Source organism: Moschus berezovskii, chromosome 5, assembly GCF_049115385.1.
Source record: "Moschus berezovskii isolate FMDL1 chromosome 5, NW_MosBer_1.0, whole genome shotgun sequence".
In the NCBI taxonomy this organism is placed as follows: Eukaryota; Metazoa; Chordata; class Mammalia; order Artiodactyla; family Moschidae; genus Moschus; species Moschus berezovskii.
In genome coordinates, this window is record NC_142464.1 from 126,837,904 (window position 1) to 126,854,352 (window position 16,449).

The 16,449-nt window shown below is 51.9% G+C and overlaps 2 protein-coding genes across 2 annotated transcripts in view; one reads left to right on the plus strand and one right to left on the minus strand.

The window, feature by feature from the left end:
• Positions 1 to 894: 894 nt before the first annotated feature.
• TMEM271 (transmembrane protein 271) lies at positions 895 to 2,025 on the plus strand. Its single transcript, XM_055434673.1, has one exon. It carries the CDS (start codon positions 895 to 897, stop codon positions 2,023 to 2,025), a length of 1,131 nt encoding a protein of 376 aa, XP_055290648.1.
• A 7,100-nt stretch (positions 2,026 to 9,125) lies between these two features.
• PIGG (phosphatidylinositol glycan anchor biosynthesis class G (EMM blood group)) overlaps positions 9,126 to 16,449 on the minus strand; it is a 45,467-nt gene continuing 38,143 nt past the window's right edge. Inside the window, exon 13 of the mRNA XM_055434193.2 lies at positions 9,126 to 16,303. Coding sequence (XP_055290168.2) covers positions 16,090 to 16,303 — 214 coding nt within the window. The 3' untranslated portion in view covers positions 9,126 to 16,089. The remainder of the gene's footprint in view (positions 16,304 to 16,449) is intronic.

Sequence of the window (16,449 nt, forward strand, 5' to 3'; positions counted from 1 at the left end):
GGGGGCCCGCGCTCCCCGGCGGCGCCCGAGGGTCCCGGCACCCGAGCGCCTCCTGCGAGCCCACCCCGCGCCCCGCAGCCGGACTCGCGCCCTCGTTCCGCGAGTGGCCGGCTCGCCCCTGCCCGGGCGCCTCTCTCCGCTCCCCTCCCGCCCGCCGCCCCCGCACGCAAACCCCCGCCCCGGGGTCTTCCTTCTCCCCTCGCCCCTCCCCGCCCACGCTCAGGCTTTCCCCGTAGCCCTCAGCGCGGGGGTCCTCTGTTCCGCGCCCCAAGCCAACTTCCTCAGGCTTCCTGGTCTCTGACAGGCGGGCGGCGAGGAGGGAGACCCCAGCCCCGCGGCCTGCGGAGCGCGCCCGCGGGGGCCCGAGAGGCGGGAGGCGCTGGGGGTGGGGCCTGGGGGCGTCAGGGGCGGGCGCCCGGGGTGGGGAGCGGCGTGCCCAGAGAGGCCGCGGCGCTACTCCGGGGAAGAAGCGGCGCGACGCGGCGCGGGGGGCTTCTCCTTGTACGGGGTGGCCGAGGGGTGTCCTAGGGGCGCCGCGGGTTGGGGGGGCGGGGGAGGGCGGTGCCCGGGCCGGGCGCGCGGGGCCGCAGGCGGTGGGGGGCGCTGAGCGTCCTGGGAGGGGCGCCGCGGGCTGGGGAGGGGGCGCGCGCGCCCTGCGGTCCTCCGCGCCGCATCGGTTCCCTGCGCGGGGCCGCGGCGGCGGCGGCGGCGGCGGGAGGCGGAGGATGCGGGCTCCGACTGCGGCGGCGGCGGCGGCGCGGGCCCGGGAGGACGCGGGAGGATGAGGAGGAGGCCGGCGGTCCGGCCGCGCGGCGCCGGGAGGAGGCGCAGGCGGCGGGGGCGGCGGCGGGCGGCGGCGGGCGCGCGGGGTGCGGGCCGGCTCGGGCGCGGAGGATGAAGTGGAGCGTCCGCGGGGCCTGCGCCGCGCTCTCCTCCTGCCTCCTGCTCGCCTGCGCGCTCAGCGCCGCCGCCGTCGGCCTCAAGTGCTTCTCGCTGGGCTCGGAGCTGCGCGGGGAGCCGTTCCGGCTGGGGGCGGCCGCCGGCGCCTTCTATTCGGGGCTGCTGCTGGCCGCCGGCCTCTCGCTGCTCGGCGCCGCCCTGCTCTGCTGCGGGCCCCGGGACGCGCCCCTCGCGGGGCCAGGCCCGGGCCCGGGGCTCGGGGTCGCCGCCGGCTCCGCGGGGGCTGCGGAGGCCGCACCGGGCGACCCGCGGGGCGCCGCCGGGCCCTCGGGGCCGGTGAGCAGCCAGAACCTGCTCCTGCTCGGCGTCCTCGTCTTCATGCTCGGGGTCCTCAGCGCCTTCGCGGGCGCCGTGATCGACGGCGACACCGTGTCCCTGGTGGAGCGCAAGTATTCCCACTACTGCCTGCCTCCGCGCGCGCCGGCCGCGGCCCCCGGCCCGGCCCCGGGACCTGCGGCCGCCGGCCCCGGCCCGGCCCCCGGCGCGCCGCGCGCCCGCGGCACCCTGGACAGCGCCACCTCCGCCAAGTGCCGCCAGCTGAAGGACTACCAGCGCGGCCTGGTGCTCTCCACCGTCTTCAACTCGCTCGAGTGCCTCCTGGGCCTGCTCAGCCTCCTGCTGGTCAAGAACTACAAGTCGTCGCAGGCCCGGCGCGGCCGGCGCGGTCGGCGGAAGGGAGGCCGGGCCCTGGCGCGGCCCCGCGGCGGCCCGGGGCTCCGCGCGCTGCCGCCCGCCTCCCGGGCGCGGCGGGGCCGGCGGGGCCGGCGGGGGCGGAGGCTGCAGCCGCGGCCCAGCGAGGCTTCCATCCTGTCTCCGGAGGAATCGGACTTCGCCGCCCCGGGGGACTGCGCCGGCTTCGCGACGCACCACGCGGTCTCCTACATCAACGTGGGAGTCTTCCACGCGTGTGACGAGGCGGGCGTGGAGGTGTGCTGCGGGGGGCACCCGTCTGTGGAGCTGCCGGGGTACGCTCCCTCGGACCCCGACCTCAACGCCTCCTACCCCTACTGCTGCCGCCCGCCCTGCGAGGCGGCGCGCCCCTGGGAGCCGGGCCGGGCCTGCTGAGCCCCTGGGCCGGTGCGAACGGCCGTGCCCGGCTCCCTGCCCTGCCGCGGCGGCGCGGGAGGTGGGGGGCTGGCGGGGCGCAAAGCCAAGCCTCTCCGTGGCGCCGCAGCTTCAGGGGCGGTCTGGCCCAGCGCCTCTGGGGGCTTCCCGCCGCGAGACTGGTCCTCCAGTACTATTATTTCTGTGTTTGGGAGGTTTCTCTTCTTTTTTGTGTCTGCTCGTATCCGGACTCCATTTTAAAGTTTACAATCAATGTTTTGGGGTTGGCTCGCCCCCACCGCACTTCTCTTTGGCAAGTCCGTTCCCTGGGCGCCCCTGAGGCCCAGGCCAGGGTGAAAGCTCACCCAGAGAGCGGGAAGAACGCTGCCTGAGAGGACAGAAAGACGGAGCGGCTGATACTGTCGGAATGGAAGACGTGAAGGAGCACCCACAGCAACACTTTGTACACGGATGTGCCTGCTTTTGTTGATAACTTTCTTACTGTAAAGCTCTCCATAAACAGTGAAAATGTTTGGTAAATTTATTGCAATTTAAAATTGGTGAGTTCCTTTATTAAATTAATTGCTATGTTATTGGAGATATTCATCAAATTGGGGTCAGAGAATGTTGACACACAAATCAATTTTGGGGGAAAATTATTGAATTTGGTCTGACAGATGTGAGTTTGAACAGTTGTATTATGCTAGCTGGTTGGCTAAATCCAACCTCTTTCTGAGGCTAACTTTCTGTGTGTATATCAGGTCCCATACATTTCTTTTTTCTGGAAACTGGAGATTGGGTTTTTATGGCAAAACTGAGCTTATTTTGTTTAATACATATCAACAATCCAATCCTATTTTGGAAATCACAGTCATAGTTTTTCTGGCAAAGATTATTATCCTGTTGGTTAATTCAGTAATCTGGTAATTTTGGATATTATAGCATTTCATTTGAAATATACCCCTTAAATAGCCTTAACTGATGTGAAGGTCATACTTGTAAATCATTAGGATACACCTGTGTGTGCCTGCTTAAACACAACGTGAAACGCGTTTCCGCCCAGTCCTGTGGTTCCGACTGGGATCCAGGTCGGCTCTGGATCTTGGGGAAAGGGGATCCAACTACCCTGTCCTGGAATTGTGGCTCCAGGCAGGTGTGCTGCTAATTCTGAATGTGCTGTAAGCGGAGTCCCACTTTGGCCCAAATGGTGTGACCCTCCTCTCCTGCAAAGGGAGTTGAGGATACACCCTGTGCTCTGCTAGGGTGAGCACAGCACAGGACACTTGAAGTGAGGAAAGCTAAGGAAATAATCTCTCTAGAGTGCATTGGGGCCCACTGCTAATTGTGGAAAAGCAGCCAGACTTGGTGTTGCAGATGTGGCTTCCAGGTGCAGGCTCTGGGATGAGACCAGCTGCCCTGCCCAAAGCCAGAGTTCCTCTGTACCCAGGTGACCGGGTCCAGCAGCTAACCATGACCAGCAGAGCTGCCCAGCTGCAGCAGAGGCTGCTAGAGAGGAGAGGCCCGCTATCCACGCAGAGAAGTGGAGACCTGCCACCATTCAGTGAAGGTGGCAGAGCTGTTATGCTGATGCTTGGACAATTACTTAGAAACTTGGGGATTCTGATCAAAGGGGCCTTGGGCAGTGTCTTTTCCTTGTTATGTTGAGGCCATCCGAGAAAAAAGGATCATTCCGGGCCAACCTCCCAGGTCCTCATACCCAGACCTCTTCAGATAGTGTTCCGTACGAGGCCTTGAGATTCAGCCAGGCTGAGGGCCCAGCCCAACTAGTTCCCCTGCTGGTCCTTATCACCTGATACCCCCGCTGCCCCCACACCACCAGCCCACTGGCCATCAACCTAAGCAGAAAAAGTGATAAGTGGCAGTAAAAGAGACTTTTGAAAAGCTTTTCCCCATCTACCTAGACCAAATCAATAAGGCAGGGCTGCTCCCCATTCGTGGAGCACAGACCTCAAGGGCTGCTGCAAGGCTGACTTTCCAGAACCACATGAGGCAGCCAAGCGAGGGTGCACCCACTGAGTGGGCACACGGTGAGCTCTTGCGGAAGGCTGCTGGGCAGGGGCCACTGGAACGGAGGAAACTCTTGAGCAGCGCGGACATCTGATGTCAGACCTTCCTGTATCCTTCCTGCTTCCTGAGGTTCTGTCTTACACGGTTTGTCTTTCGAATATGCAGGCAAAATCAATGACCTCTCTCAAGTTTCAGACTTTCCATGGGATGGGGCAGCAGAGGGCATCTGGGGGCACAGACAGTGGCTTCCCCCTGTCAAATGTACGTGTGACCAAGAAGCTAGATGGGGTTTTTAAAGATGTGTTTCTAACTCCAGAATATGATTAAGTCCCCTTTATAGAGGCCGATATAATGATATGGGATACCAGGGTTTTATTTCTTTAAGTTCGCTAAAGAAATAAAACCTCCAATATCCCTTCACTCAAATTGTTCTGAAGACCAGCACTCAGGGAGGCAGGAGAGTCACCACCTCGCTTCCTTCTAGCTGCTTGTGGTGGCTTCAGAGTCCTGGGAGGTTAGCCAGCTCATTCATGCTTTTTCTCCTTTTTGAAAATTTACGTTAGTTGTTTAGAATTGATTCTTATGCTCCTTGGAAAATAATGCCAGCTCTTGGAGCGTTCTTAAAATATGGGTCTTATGCTACTTTTCAGAATAATAATAAACTCTTGGCCTGGTGGAGGCCAAACCAAGAGTTTATATCATGATGAAATACCAAAATTAAATAAACACATTTTTGTGTTTTTACTTTGTTTAATGCTGTTTGTAAGTTATTTTAAACATAAAGTTTGTTTACATTTAGAAGAATGACTTAATTAACAACACATGACACAGTCACCAAACCTGTGTTTTCTTAATGTTGATGAACAAACGCTCCCAGGGTGCCAGGGCTCAAATGCCTTCCTCAGGCAGAGGAGGTGCTCTTGGCCACACAAATCTCAACTACAAAACCGAATTTTTGACTGATATAATTAAGCAACCATTTCACTTAAGAAATTCGTCAGATGGTGCTGTGGTGAAGATCAAACTGCCGGTTATCAATGTTTTTACTCTTGGTGAGCGTCACGATGCCATGCAGGTGGGAACCTCAAATATGTGCAAACGCACACACACGCACACACATGTGTGCATGCAGGAATACATTTGTGACAGATGCATGCACACATGACCTTGTACACACATTACAAGTGTGTCAGCACTAGGAATGCACACAAATGAGCACGTGCATCTATGCACACATATACCTGTGTTTACACTCCCAGACAGAGCATGTTTGCAAACACGCACCAGTGCATGAACACACACACACACACACACACACACTGCTTCCTGGTGTGTGAGGGCCAGGCCAGTGGCCTGCCTGGGGCACCAGGGACTCTAGGTGCAGTGTGTCGGTGGAGTGGCCTGGCTGTGGGCTGGTACCCCTGGCTGAGGCATTGTGGAGCACGCTCGTGGGGAGCATTCCTTGGAGGATTCTGTGGGTGCTGAGCTGCATGTCGGCCTGCACACTCTGTCATATCCAGGTGGGATACGCTGGTGGGACGGCTTCTCACCCAGATGCCAGCACAGCACATCCAGCCACACCAGGGGAGCGTTGAGGTTGGGGCCAGTGTTGTTGGGGGTGTGCAGGTCAAGTTCCCAGGCTCCCAGGCAGCAGTGTTGCAGAGACCTCTGAGTGACCTCCAGGAAGCCCTGCTCTGGGCACAGGCCCCTTGCAAGCCCTCAATGTTATTGCCCCAAAGCACCATTTTCTCACCAAAATATGAATGAAAATTAATAAATAAGAGACTCTAAGCAAAATGAATTCTGGCACATAAGTAAGTATAAATTCTTTATATACCTGTGAACTTCTTTTTATGGGAGAGGGAGCCAGCAGCCTAATGTTAGGTGGTTCATTTTCTAGATGATATGATATCTTTGTTTAATTTGCTACTTTTCAGCACAATAATTACAGGAAAAATCTCACCAAGATGAAAATAAAAATCTAACTTTGGAAAGTAGTGCCCATACATTCTTACATCGCCAGTTTGAATTCTAAGGACGTCCTGGGGGTTCCTGTCACTGTTTTTAATGGTTTTCTCAAAATCTCCACATTTGGAGGGTCATCCTCATACAGGTGAGTTTCATCTAGAGAAGTTCTCTCTCTGCCTTTTCATCTACCATCACTCCTCTGCAGAATATCAACAGAAATCCTGTTCCTTTTGAATCGATGAAGTCTGTGTTAGGGCACACTCTCCACACAATGGTCACTTCTTCTCTGTCTCTGGGTGACTCTGGCCCTGGTCCAGCAGACTGTGTTGTCAAGCCACCCGGGCTACATCAAGGGCAGAAGTGCCAAACAGGCTGGTCAGGGATGGAGGCCACTGTGGCCCTTCCCTGTGCTGCCTGTGGCTGCAGGAGGGGGCCCTTCTCCCGACACCCAGGCGCAGCTTTGACCTGTGCACCTGCTGTGTGCTCACACTATTCCTACAACACCAGCCTGGGTCCTTTATCAGCTCCACTCCTGATAAAACTCTTCTAAAACGTGTGTCAGATTGTGCTGTCCTCCCCAGGAACGTCCAAGAACTACCTTTTCTGAAGAAAAAGTAAAACCTCATGGAGCTGACCCAGTCTGACCTTTCAGCCTTCTCTGTGGGGGACAGGGGGCCCTTGTCTGGGGCCCAGAGAATAAGTAGGTGTGGAGACCGAAGCTGGTGTGCGCCATGGACATGTCAGGAGGTGGGTGTGCAGTGGGGAGGCAAACTGACTGGTGTCGCTGAGCACGGAAGATGATATGGAGTACCAGGATGTAGGCCAGGAACATCTCAGAGGTCTGGACCATCTCAGAGGCCTGGACCATCTCAGAGACCTGGATCATCTCAGGGGCCTGGACCATCTCAGGGGCCTGGACCATCTCAGGGACCTGAACCATCTCAACCATCTCAGGGGCCTGGACCATCTCAGGGGCCTGGACCATCTCAGGGGCATGGACATTGTAGGAGCTTGTCTCAGTTCCCTGGACTGCTGTCACACTACATGGATTAAAACAACAAATATATATTATCTCACAGTCTGGAGGCCAGAAGTCTAAGGTCAGGTAGTTGACAGGGCTGGCTCCTTCTTGAAACCCTAAAGAAGAACTCATTCTCTTCCTCCCTCCAGGCTCTGGGAGCCAGCAGCCCCAGGCATACCTGGGTCTATGGACATACCACATTATACCTGATCCCACTTTTGGTGGCCTCTCTCTGTGTGCCCTTCTCTGCTTCTTATGAGGACTTCGTTGGCTTTAGGTCCCTCTCTAGTTCAGAGTGATCTGCAAAGACCCTATTTGCAGATAAAGTCATGTTCTAGGTGAATAAGAATTTTGGGGACTGCATTGAACACTGTTGAACCTGGTACAGAACTCAGGTGCGTGGTTTGTGCCCTCCTTCCTGCCTGGGGCCAGCTGCTGAGGATCCCCAGGGAGGGCACCCCTTCCCTGAGCCAGGGCACAGGGGTGAAGCTGGTGGTGCCCTCGCTATCTGTCAGATGAACATTAAAAAAAAAAAACTGAAACAGTGAGATTAATCACCCAAGGGGGAAATCTTTCTGAACATTTGGCATATTTGCAAACGTTTGCAGGTAAGAGCGCCAGTGACTGTTATTTCATAAATCCCACCTGGCACACGTTACTTCCTCTTCTCAGCAGCTTGGGGAGGCGGAGGTAGGCGTGGCCTCTGTGTCAGAGGCTGGAGTCCTGCTGGAGACACCACTCTTATCCAGTGAAAGGCTGACGAGTATGCGCTCTGAAGGGGCCTCTCTGCCTGGGGCAGCGTGGACTCTGCAGTGGCCTCAATTTTGCTCATTTTAGGGACTTTTTCTCCACCTGCTCCTTCTTCTCCCAGCCTTGGCTCACACAGTCCCCTCAATACTTGTGTCCATCCCTGGACCCTCACCCCCATCTCGTGTCCTGGCCCTGCTGGGACGTTGCCTTTGCTGGGAGCCTCTTCCAAGTGCACCTGCAGGGCTGTCTGAACCATCGGCCCTGGAGGCAGCGCCCCCTGCTCCTGTGCAGCAGGCTGGCCCTGGGAGCCCCTTCTGCCTTTGAGTGCAGCTTAGGTTATTTTTCCTGAAATGCAAGACTTCAGTTCTCCTTTGTCTACTACTGTGGAGCCGCCGAGAGCTGTGAGCTCTGCCACCTCCTGCCTCCCTCACCTCTTGGCACTGCAAACCCTTCCTGGAGGCGGGGAAAAGCTCCAGCAGTTTCCTGAGACCTCACCCTCACCTGCCCAACCAATTAGCCTTGCCTGAGCCTGCACTCCAGCCCCAGAGTCCTATGCCCACCACCATCTCTGTCAGTGTGGTGTCATTTGACCAATGCCTAGTTTGTGTAGAGAGCTCTTTATGGGCCAGGCCTTGTGTGACAAGCACTTTAAGATTGCTGCCTCCCTTAATCCTGGAAACAGCACTTCAAATGTAGGACAACCTAAGCTTAGGGAGCGGGCTGTGTGCCTGGGATGGAGCTGGTGTGAGAACAGGGGTCTGAGCTCAGTTCTTCGTTGTGCCTGGGTCCCTTGCCTTGTTCTAGCCACAAGTGGGACCAAGGTTCTTTTTTCAAGTGGCATTTGTGGGAGTTCTGTGAGCCCAGGTATGGCAGTGTAGCAACCTCCAGCTCTCTGCAGACCTCTGTGCTTTCAGCGAACGGCCTGCTCACTGCCCTCCTCAGGGTCCCTTAGGACCCTAAACTCAGACTTTTATCAAAACTCAGCCTCTCCTTGTTCCCCACTGAGGGGCTCCACCCCATGCCCGTCACCAGGGCTGTCAATTCAGCCTCTGCTAATTCATCTCCGTGTTCATTCAATGGCTACCCTGGGGACTGGATGTCGGGAATTCCAGAGGGTGCCCCATGCTCCATCCTGCCACTTGCCCTGATGCAAAGTCAAGTGCCACTCTTGGCAGACTGGAGGGTAAAGAGATATATACCTTCCATACTAAGTGCAGAAATCTGGTCGTATATTACACATAAGGCACATCTCAAAGTAGAACGGCCGCCACTCAAAGACTTGATAGCCGCGGTGGTGAGTTGCTGCTGACTGGTCTAACAGTGTCATGGCAGTCCAAGCTCAGGTTGGAAAAAGAGTCTACAGACACAGAGTATTTCAGAAAGGAGTTTATTGAGAGCTGACAGCAGAGACAATGAGGGCCTTGCGAGCACAGTGGCAGACCTCCTGACAGGCCAGGGAGAGCTGATGCTTTTCATGGGTTGTGAAGTGAAAGGCGCTCAGTCGTGTCTGACTCTTTGCGACCCCATGGACTCTACAGTTCATGGAACTCTCCAGGCCAGAATACTGGAGTGGGTAGCCTTTCCCTTCTCCAAGGGGTCTTCCCAACCCAGGGATTGAACCCAGGTCTCCCGCGTTGCAGGTGGATTCTTTACCAGCTGAGCCACAAGGAAAGCCCAAGAATACTGGAGTGGGTAGCCTATCCCTTCTCCAGCAGATCTTCCTGTCCCAGGAATTGAACTGGGGTCTCCTCCATTGCAGTCAAATTCTTGACAAACTGAGTTATGAGGGAAGCCCTTTTCATGGGTTAGTAGCCAATTTTTATAGCCTCAAGACAAAAAAAAATTCCTGCTGCACGTGTGGGATTTAGGTGTGGATTAGGGCATTATATGGCGACTACTGGACTGGGCCTCTGCCTATTTTGGAGTAAGGAAGCGTGTTAGTGATCATCGAGGGTACTTTTGGCAATGGTTACAAAGGGTTTCGTAAGTTCTGGAAATGGCCTTGGTTCTGGGCCCTGCTTCTGTGGCCGTGGTGCAAGGCCTTACACCTGTGACCTTGGTATGGGACTGCGCTCTTAGGACACCTCTTCCCCACACACTTCCTTTATTTTTATCAGGAAGCATGTTACATCTAATGTATTGCAAGTAATATAATACATGCATCAAAAATAAAACACAACAGTTAAAAATATCATTTCCCGTGTTCAGGCCACAGCTCTCTTTTATTGTTAAACACGCAAAGTGTCTAGGAGCAGCCACAGCACCCCTCACCCTCTGGGTCACCCTAACCTCTTGCCTGTCGTGGGCCACACTTGGAGTGTGTCTGCGCTTCCACAACAAAGGTGTGTCTGTGCACACTCATAGCGTTGCTGGCATGTATTCTAAAAACGGAAATATCGGGGACTTCCAACGTTGTGTTAATTTCTGCTGGACAGCAAAGGGATTCGGTTATATATATATGTATTACACCCAGTCCATCCCTCCGCCACCCCCCTGCCCCCACTCAGCAACCACAAGTCTGTTCTTTATGTCTGTGGGTCTATTTCTGTTCTGTATGTAAGTTCATTTGTGTCATGAGATCCCACATGTAAGTGACATCGTACGGTGTTCGTCGTCATCTGACTTACCTCACCTAGCATGATAATCTCTAGGTTCATCCATGTTGCTGCAAATAACATCATTTCACTCTTTTTAAAAAAAATGTCTGTTGTTTTATGTATTTAAAATGTTGTGTTGGTTTCTGCTGTACAACAACTTGAACCCGCCATAATTAAATATATATATATATATATATACACACACACATATATATATACATACATATCAGTTCAATTCAGTTCAGTTTCTCAGTTGTGTCCGACTCAGTTGGTCGCAACCACATGAACTGCAGCACGCCAGGCCTCCCTGTCCATCACCAACTCCCAGAGTTTACCCAAACTCATGTCCATTGAGTTGGTGATGCCATCCAAACATCTCATCCTCTGTCGTCCCCTTCTCCTCCCGCCTTCAAATCTTTCCCAGCATCAGGGTCTTTTCCAATGAGTCAGCTCTTCACATCAGGTGGCCAAAGTATTGGAGTTTCAGCTTCAACATCAGTCCTTCCAATGAATATTCAGGACTGATTTATGATGGACTGGTCGGATCTCCTTGCAGTCCAAGGGACTCTCAAGAGTCTTGTCCAACACCACAGTTCAAAAGCATCAATTCTTTGGTGCTCAGCTTTCTTCACAGTCCAACTCTCACATCCATACATGACCACTGGAAAAACGATAGCCTTGACTAGACGGACCTTTGTTGGCAAAGTAATGTCTCTGCTTTTTAATATGCTGTCTAGGTTGGTCATAACTTTCCTTCCAAGGAGTAAGTGTCTTTTAATTTCATGGCTGCAATCACCATCTGCAGTGATTTTGGAGCCCCCCAAATTCAGTCAGCCGCTGTTTCCACTGTTTCCCCATCTATTTGCCATGATCAGACTTCATGATGCCATGATCTTAGTTTTCTGAAAGTTGAGCTTTAAGCCAACTTTTCACTCTCCTCTTTCACTTTCATCAAGAGGCTCTTTAGTTCCTCTTCACTTTCTGCCATAAGGGTGGTGTCATCTGCATATCTGAGGTTACTGATATTTCTCCTGGCAATCTTGATTCCAGCTTGTGCTTCATCCATCCAGTCCAGAGTTTCTCATGATGTACTCTGCATATAAGTTAAATAAGTAGGGTGACAATATACAGACTGGAATGATGTATTCCTTTTCCTATCTGGAACTAGTCTGTTGTTCCATGTCCAGTCTAACTGTTGCTTCCTGACCTGCATATAGGTTTCTCCAGAGGCAGGTCAGGTGGTCTGGTATTCCCATCTCTTTCAGAATTTCCCACAGTTTATTGTGATCCACAGTCAAAGGCTTTGGCATAAGTCAATGAAGCAGAAATAGATGTTTTTCTGGAACTCTTGTTTTTTCGATGATCCAGTGGATGTTGGCAATTTGATCTCTGGTTCCTCTGCCTTTTCTAAAACCAGCTTGAACATCTGGAAGTTCACGGTTCACGTATTGCTGAAGCCTGGCTTGGAGAATTACTTTACTAGTGTGTGAGATGAGTGCAATTGTGCAGTAGTTTGAGCATTCTTTGGCATTGCCTTTCTTTGGGATTGGAATGAAAACTGACCTTTTCCAGTCCTGTGGCCACTGATAAGTGTTCCAAATTTGCTGGCATATTGAGTTCAGCACTTTCACAGCACCACCTTTTAGGATTTGGAATAGCTCAATTGGAATTCCATCACTTCCACTAGCTTTGTTCATAGTGATGCTCTCTAAGGCACACTTGACTTCACATTCCAGGATGTCTGGCTCTAGGTGAGTGATCACACCATCCTGATTATCTGGGTCATGAAGATCTTTTTTGTACAGTTCTTCTGTGTATTCTTGCTGCCTCTTCTTAGTATCTTCTGCTTCTGTTAGGTCCATGCCATTTCTGTCCTTTATAGAGCCCACCTTTGCATTAAATATTCCCTTGGTATCTCTAATTTTCTTGAAGATATCTCTAGTCTTTCCCATTCTACTGTTTTCCTCTATTTCTTTGCACTGATCACTGAGGAAGGATTTCTTATCTCTCCTTGCTATTCTTTGGAATTGTGCATTCAAATGGGTATATCTTTCCTTTTCTCCTTTGCTTTTTGCTTCTATTCTTTTCACAGCTATTTGTAAGGCCTCCTCAGACAGCCATTTTGCTTTTTTGCATTTCTTTTTCTTGGGGATGGTCTTGATCCCTGTCTCGTGTACAATGTCATGAACCTCCGTCCATAGTTCATCAGGCACTCCATCTATCAGATCTAATCCCTTGAATCTATGTGTCACTTCCACTGTATAATCGTAAGGAATTTCATTTAGGTCATACCTGAATGGTCTAGTGGTTTTCCCTACTTTCTTCTATTTAAGTCTGAATTTGGCAATAAGGAGTTCATGATCTGAGCCACAGTCAGCTCCTGGTCTTGTTTTTGCTATCTGTATAGAGCTTCTCCATCTTTGGCTGCAAAGAATATAATCAATCTGATTTCGGTGTTGACCATCTGGTGATGTCCATGTGTAGAGTCTTCTCTTGTGTTGTTGGAAGAGGGTGTTTGCTATGACCAGTGTGTTCTCTTGGCAAAACTCTATCAGCCTTTGCCCTGCTTCATTCCGTGCTCCAAGGCCAATTTTGCCTGTTACTCCAGGTGTTTCTTGACTTCCTACTTTTGCATTCCAGTCCCCTATAATGAAAAGGACATCTTTTTTTTGGTGTTAGTTCTAGAAAGTCTTGCAGGTCTTCACAGAATCGTTCAACTTCTTCAGCATTACTGGTTGGGGCATAGACTTGGATTACCGTGATATTGAATGGTTTGCCATGGGAATGAAGAGATCATTCTGTTGTTTTTGAGACTGCATCCAAGTACTGCATTTTGGACTCTTTTGTTGACTATGATGGCTACTCCATTTCTTCTAACGGATTCTTGCCCACAGTAGTAGATTAATGGTCATCTGAGTTAAATTCACCCATTCAAGTCCATTTTAGTTCACTGATTCCTAAAATGTTGATGTTCACTCTTGCCATCTCCTGTTTGATCACTTCCAATTTGCCTTGCTTGATTCATGGACCTGACATGCCAGGTTTCTATGCAATATTGCTCTTTACAGCATCGGACCTTGCTTCCATCACCAGTCACACCCACAACTGGGTGTTGTTTTTGCTTTGGCTCCATCCCTTCATTCTTTCTGGAGTTATTTCTCCACTGATCTCCAGTAGCGTATTGGACACCTACTGACCTGGGTGGTACATTTCTCAGTGCCTTATCTTTTTGCCTTTTCATACTGTTCTCAAGGCAAGAATGCTGAAGTGGTGTGCCATTCCCTGCTCTGGTGATATTTGGATATGCCTCTCTCCCCTCCGCCACCCACCCCTCTAGGTCATCAGAGTGCTGGACTGGGCTCCCGGTGTCGCACAGCAGCTTCTCACCCCTCCAGGTCATCAGAGTGCTGGACTGGGCCCCCCGTGTCGCACAGCAGCTTCTCACCCTTCCAGGTCATCAGAGTGCTGGACTGGGCTCCCGGTGTCGCACAGCAGCTTCTCACCCCTCCAGGTCATCAGAGTGCTGGACTGGGCTCCCGGTGTCGCACAGCAGCTTCTCACCCCTCCAGGTCATCAGAGTGCTGGACTGGGCCCCCCGTGTCGCACAGCAGCTTCTCACCAATGCCCGTGTCAGTGTGTGTGTGCTGGTGCCACTGTCCCCATCCGTCCCACTCTCTCCTTCCCCCACTGCGTCCACAAGCCCATCTCTGTATCTGCGTTTCCATCCCTCCCCCGGAAACAGGCTCACCAGCACCATTTCCCAGACTCCGTACATATGCGTTCATGTACGATATTTGTTTTTCTGACGTACTTCACCCTGTTCAAGCCTGCAGGTTCTCCCCACCTCGCTAGAACGGAGCCAGATTTACTTCCTTTTATGGCTGCGTGGTCCTCCGCCGTGTGTACGTGCCACGCCCTCTTGATGCGTCATCTATCGGAGGACGCTCAGACTGCTTCCGTGTCTTGCTGTCGTGAAAAGCGCTGCTACCAACACAGGGCACATATTTTTATCCTTACTCAGTGGTCTCATACTGAGAAGAGTTGCTGAACCCAGTTCCAAGGACCGCATGTGGAGGCTCCTCCTGACCAGGCAGCTGTCTGTGGCAGTATGGAGTCCGCGAATCCCACGCAGTCCCGATGCTGCCAACCCAGAGACAGGATCCGATCCCACCCTGCACTTCCGACACCACCAAAGCCGGGGCCAGGCTGCGGCCTGTGCCTCTGACTGACTGACTGTCAATCAGAGGCACCCAAGAGCCTCGCTGGTCATTCCCTCAATTGGATAGAACGGCTAGCAGAGTTCAGGGAACATTATGTTTACTCACTAGTTTGGTGATTTACTATCAAACGATGTTAAAGGACATGAATTAAGAAGCAGATGAAGAGGCATGCAGGGGAAAGTCCTGAACAAAGGCCTTCTGTGTTTGTGGACCTGGAGGCCCAGCATGCTGGCACATAGAACATTCCTGGTTCCCTGACTTGGGAACTCTCAAAAAGGGTAAGAAAACACTCCTTTTTATTTTTTTTTTAAAGGGAGGATTTATTATATAGTCATGATTGACTAAGTCATTGGCCAATAGTGATTGACGCACCAGGAATCGGGGCAGGCCTGAAAGTTCCAGCTAATAACCTGGCTGGTTCTCCTTGCAACAAGCCTCCATCCTGGCTGTCGTTCAGTCGTTCAGGCATGTCTGACTCTTCGTGACCTCATGGACTGCAGCACGCCAGGCTTCCTTGTCCTTTACTATCTACTGGGGTTTGCTCAAACTCAAGTCCATTGAGTCGGTGATGCCAACCAACCTTCTCATCCTCTGTTGCCCCCTTCTCCTCCTGTCTTCAATCTTCCCCAGCATCAGGGTCTTTTCCAATGAGTTGGTAATTCAAGTCAGGTGGCCAAAGTATTGGAGCTTCAGCTTCAGCATTAGTCCTTCCAATGAATATTCGGCACTGATTCCTTTATTTTTCTTTAAAATGGTATATTAACATGCAATACGGGCTTCCCTGGTGGTTCAGATGGTAAACAATCTGCCTGCAATGTGGGAGACCCAGGTTCGATCCCTGGGTCAGGAAGATCCCCTGGAGAAGGGAATGGCAACCCACTCCAGTATTCTTGCCTGGAGAATTCCATGGGCAGAGAAGCCTGGTGGGCTATAGTACTTGGTGTCACAAATGATTTATATCTTTATTTTTAATTGAATATATTTATTTTAAATGTCTTAAGTTTTAATTCTAAATGCCATAAATGCTGACAGATATAGCCCACATAAACCCAAGCTTCTGGGACCCCTGGTGGTTCCTGGATCATGAAGGCCCTGAGCTCTGCAAGGGGACCCTGGCAGCAGGTGAGCCTCGTCCCACAGCCTCCCTGGACACTAACAAACCTGGAAACTTTGTATTCTTCAATTTAAACACATATATTCAGGTAACTTATCCAGAGGAAATTAAAAGCTCAAAAGTTTCTGGAGTGATTGTCAATAGGGAAATACGATGCATATCCAGACTAAGGATTTTTAAATGAGCTTTTTAAACTACTTACGACGCAATCTAAATTCAAATACAGTGATCAAAGAAGTTGAAGCTATTCATCAACCTTATAGAATTCACATCTTCTTCTAAAAGAATAAACTTGCATTTAAACAGATATCCTTCATGACACAAACCCATGAAGTAAACAAAAGAATTTAAAAATATATAACTTTCTCAGTGTCTTAATAGCTCAGTCTAAGACTGTGTGTTGGTTTGGTCCATGGCTGTGAAGAATATGCAGACAGCAGCTGTGATGAGTAGATGCATTCCCTCATAGAGAAGTTTTGGAGAAAACACACTCCATATAAACAGGTGGTAACGCAGGGATGTCACCAGGACGATGTACACAGAGGCTGGAGCGGAACAAATGAGCGCGTAGCAGAAGCAAGCATGCCTCAGGGCTGCGCCGCTGTCAGCAAAAGGGGACACGCATTAGAGCATGCCGCTCTGGATCGTCTAAGTCACGAGCACACACGTGACCGCCAGAGCACGTGCCCTGCAGTGAGTCTTCAAGCCCAGCCTTGTGTCCCACTTGGGATCCAGTCCCTTGGGCAG

Bases quoted from the DNA above. Each gene is read 5' to 3' on its own strand.
- TMEM271 (XM_055434673.1), top strand. From the start codon at position 895: ATGAAGTGGAGCGTCCGCGGGGCCTGCGCCGCGCTCTCCTCCTGCCTC.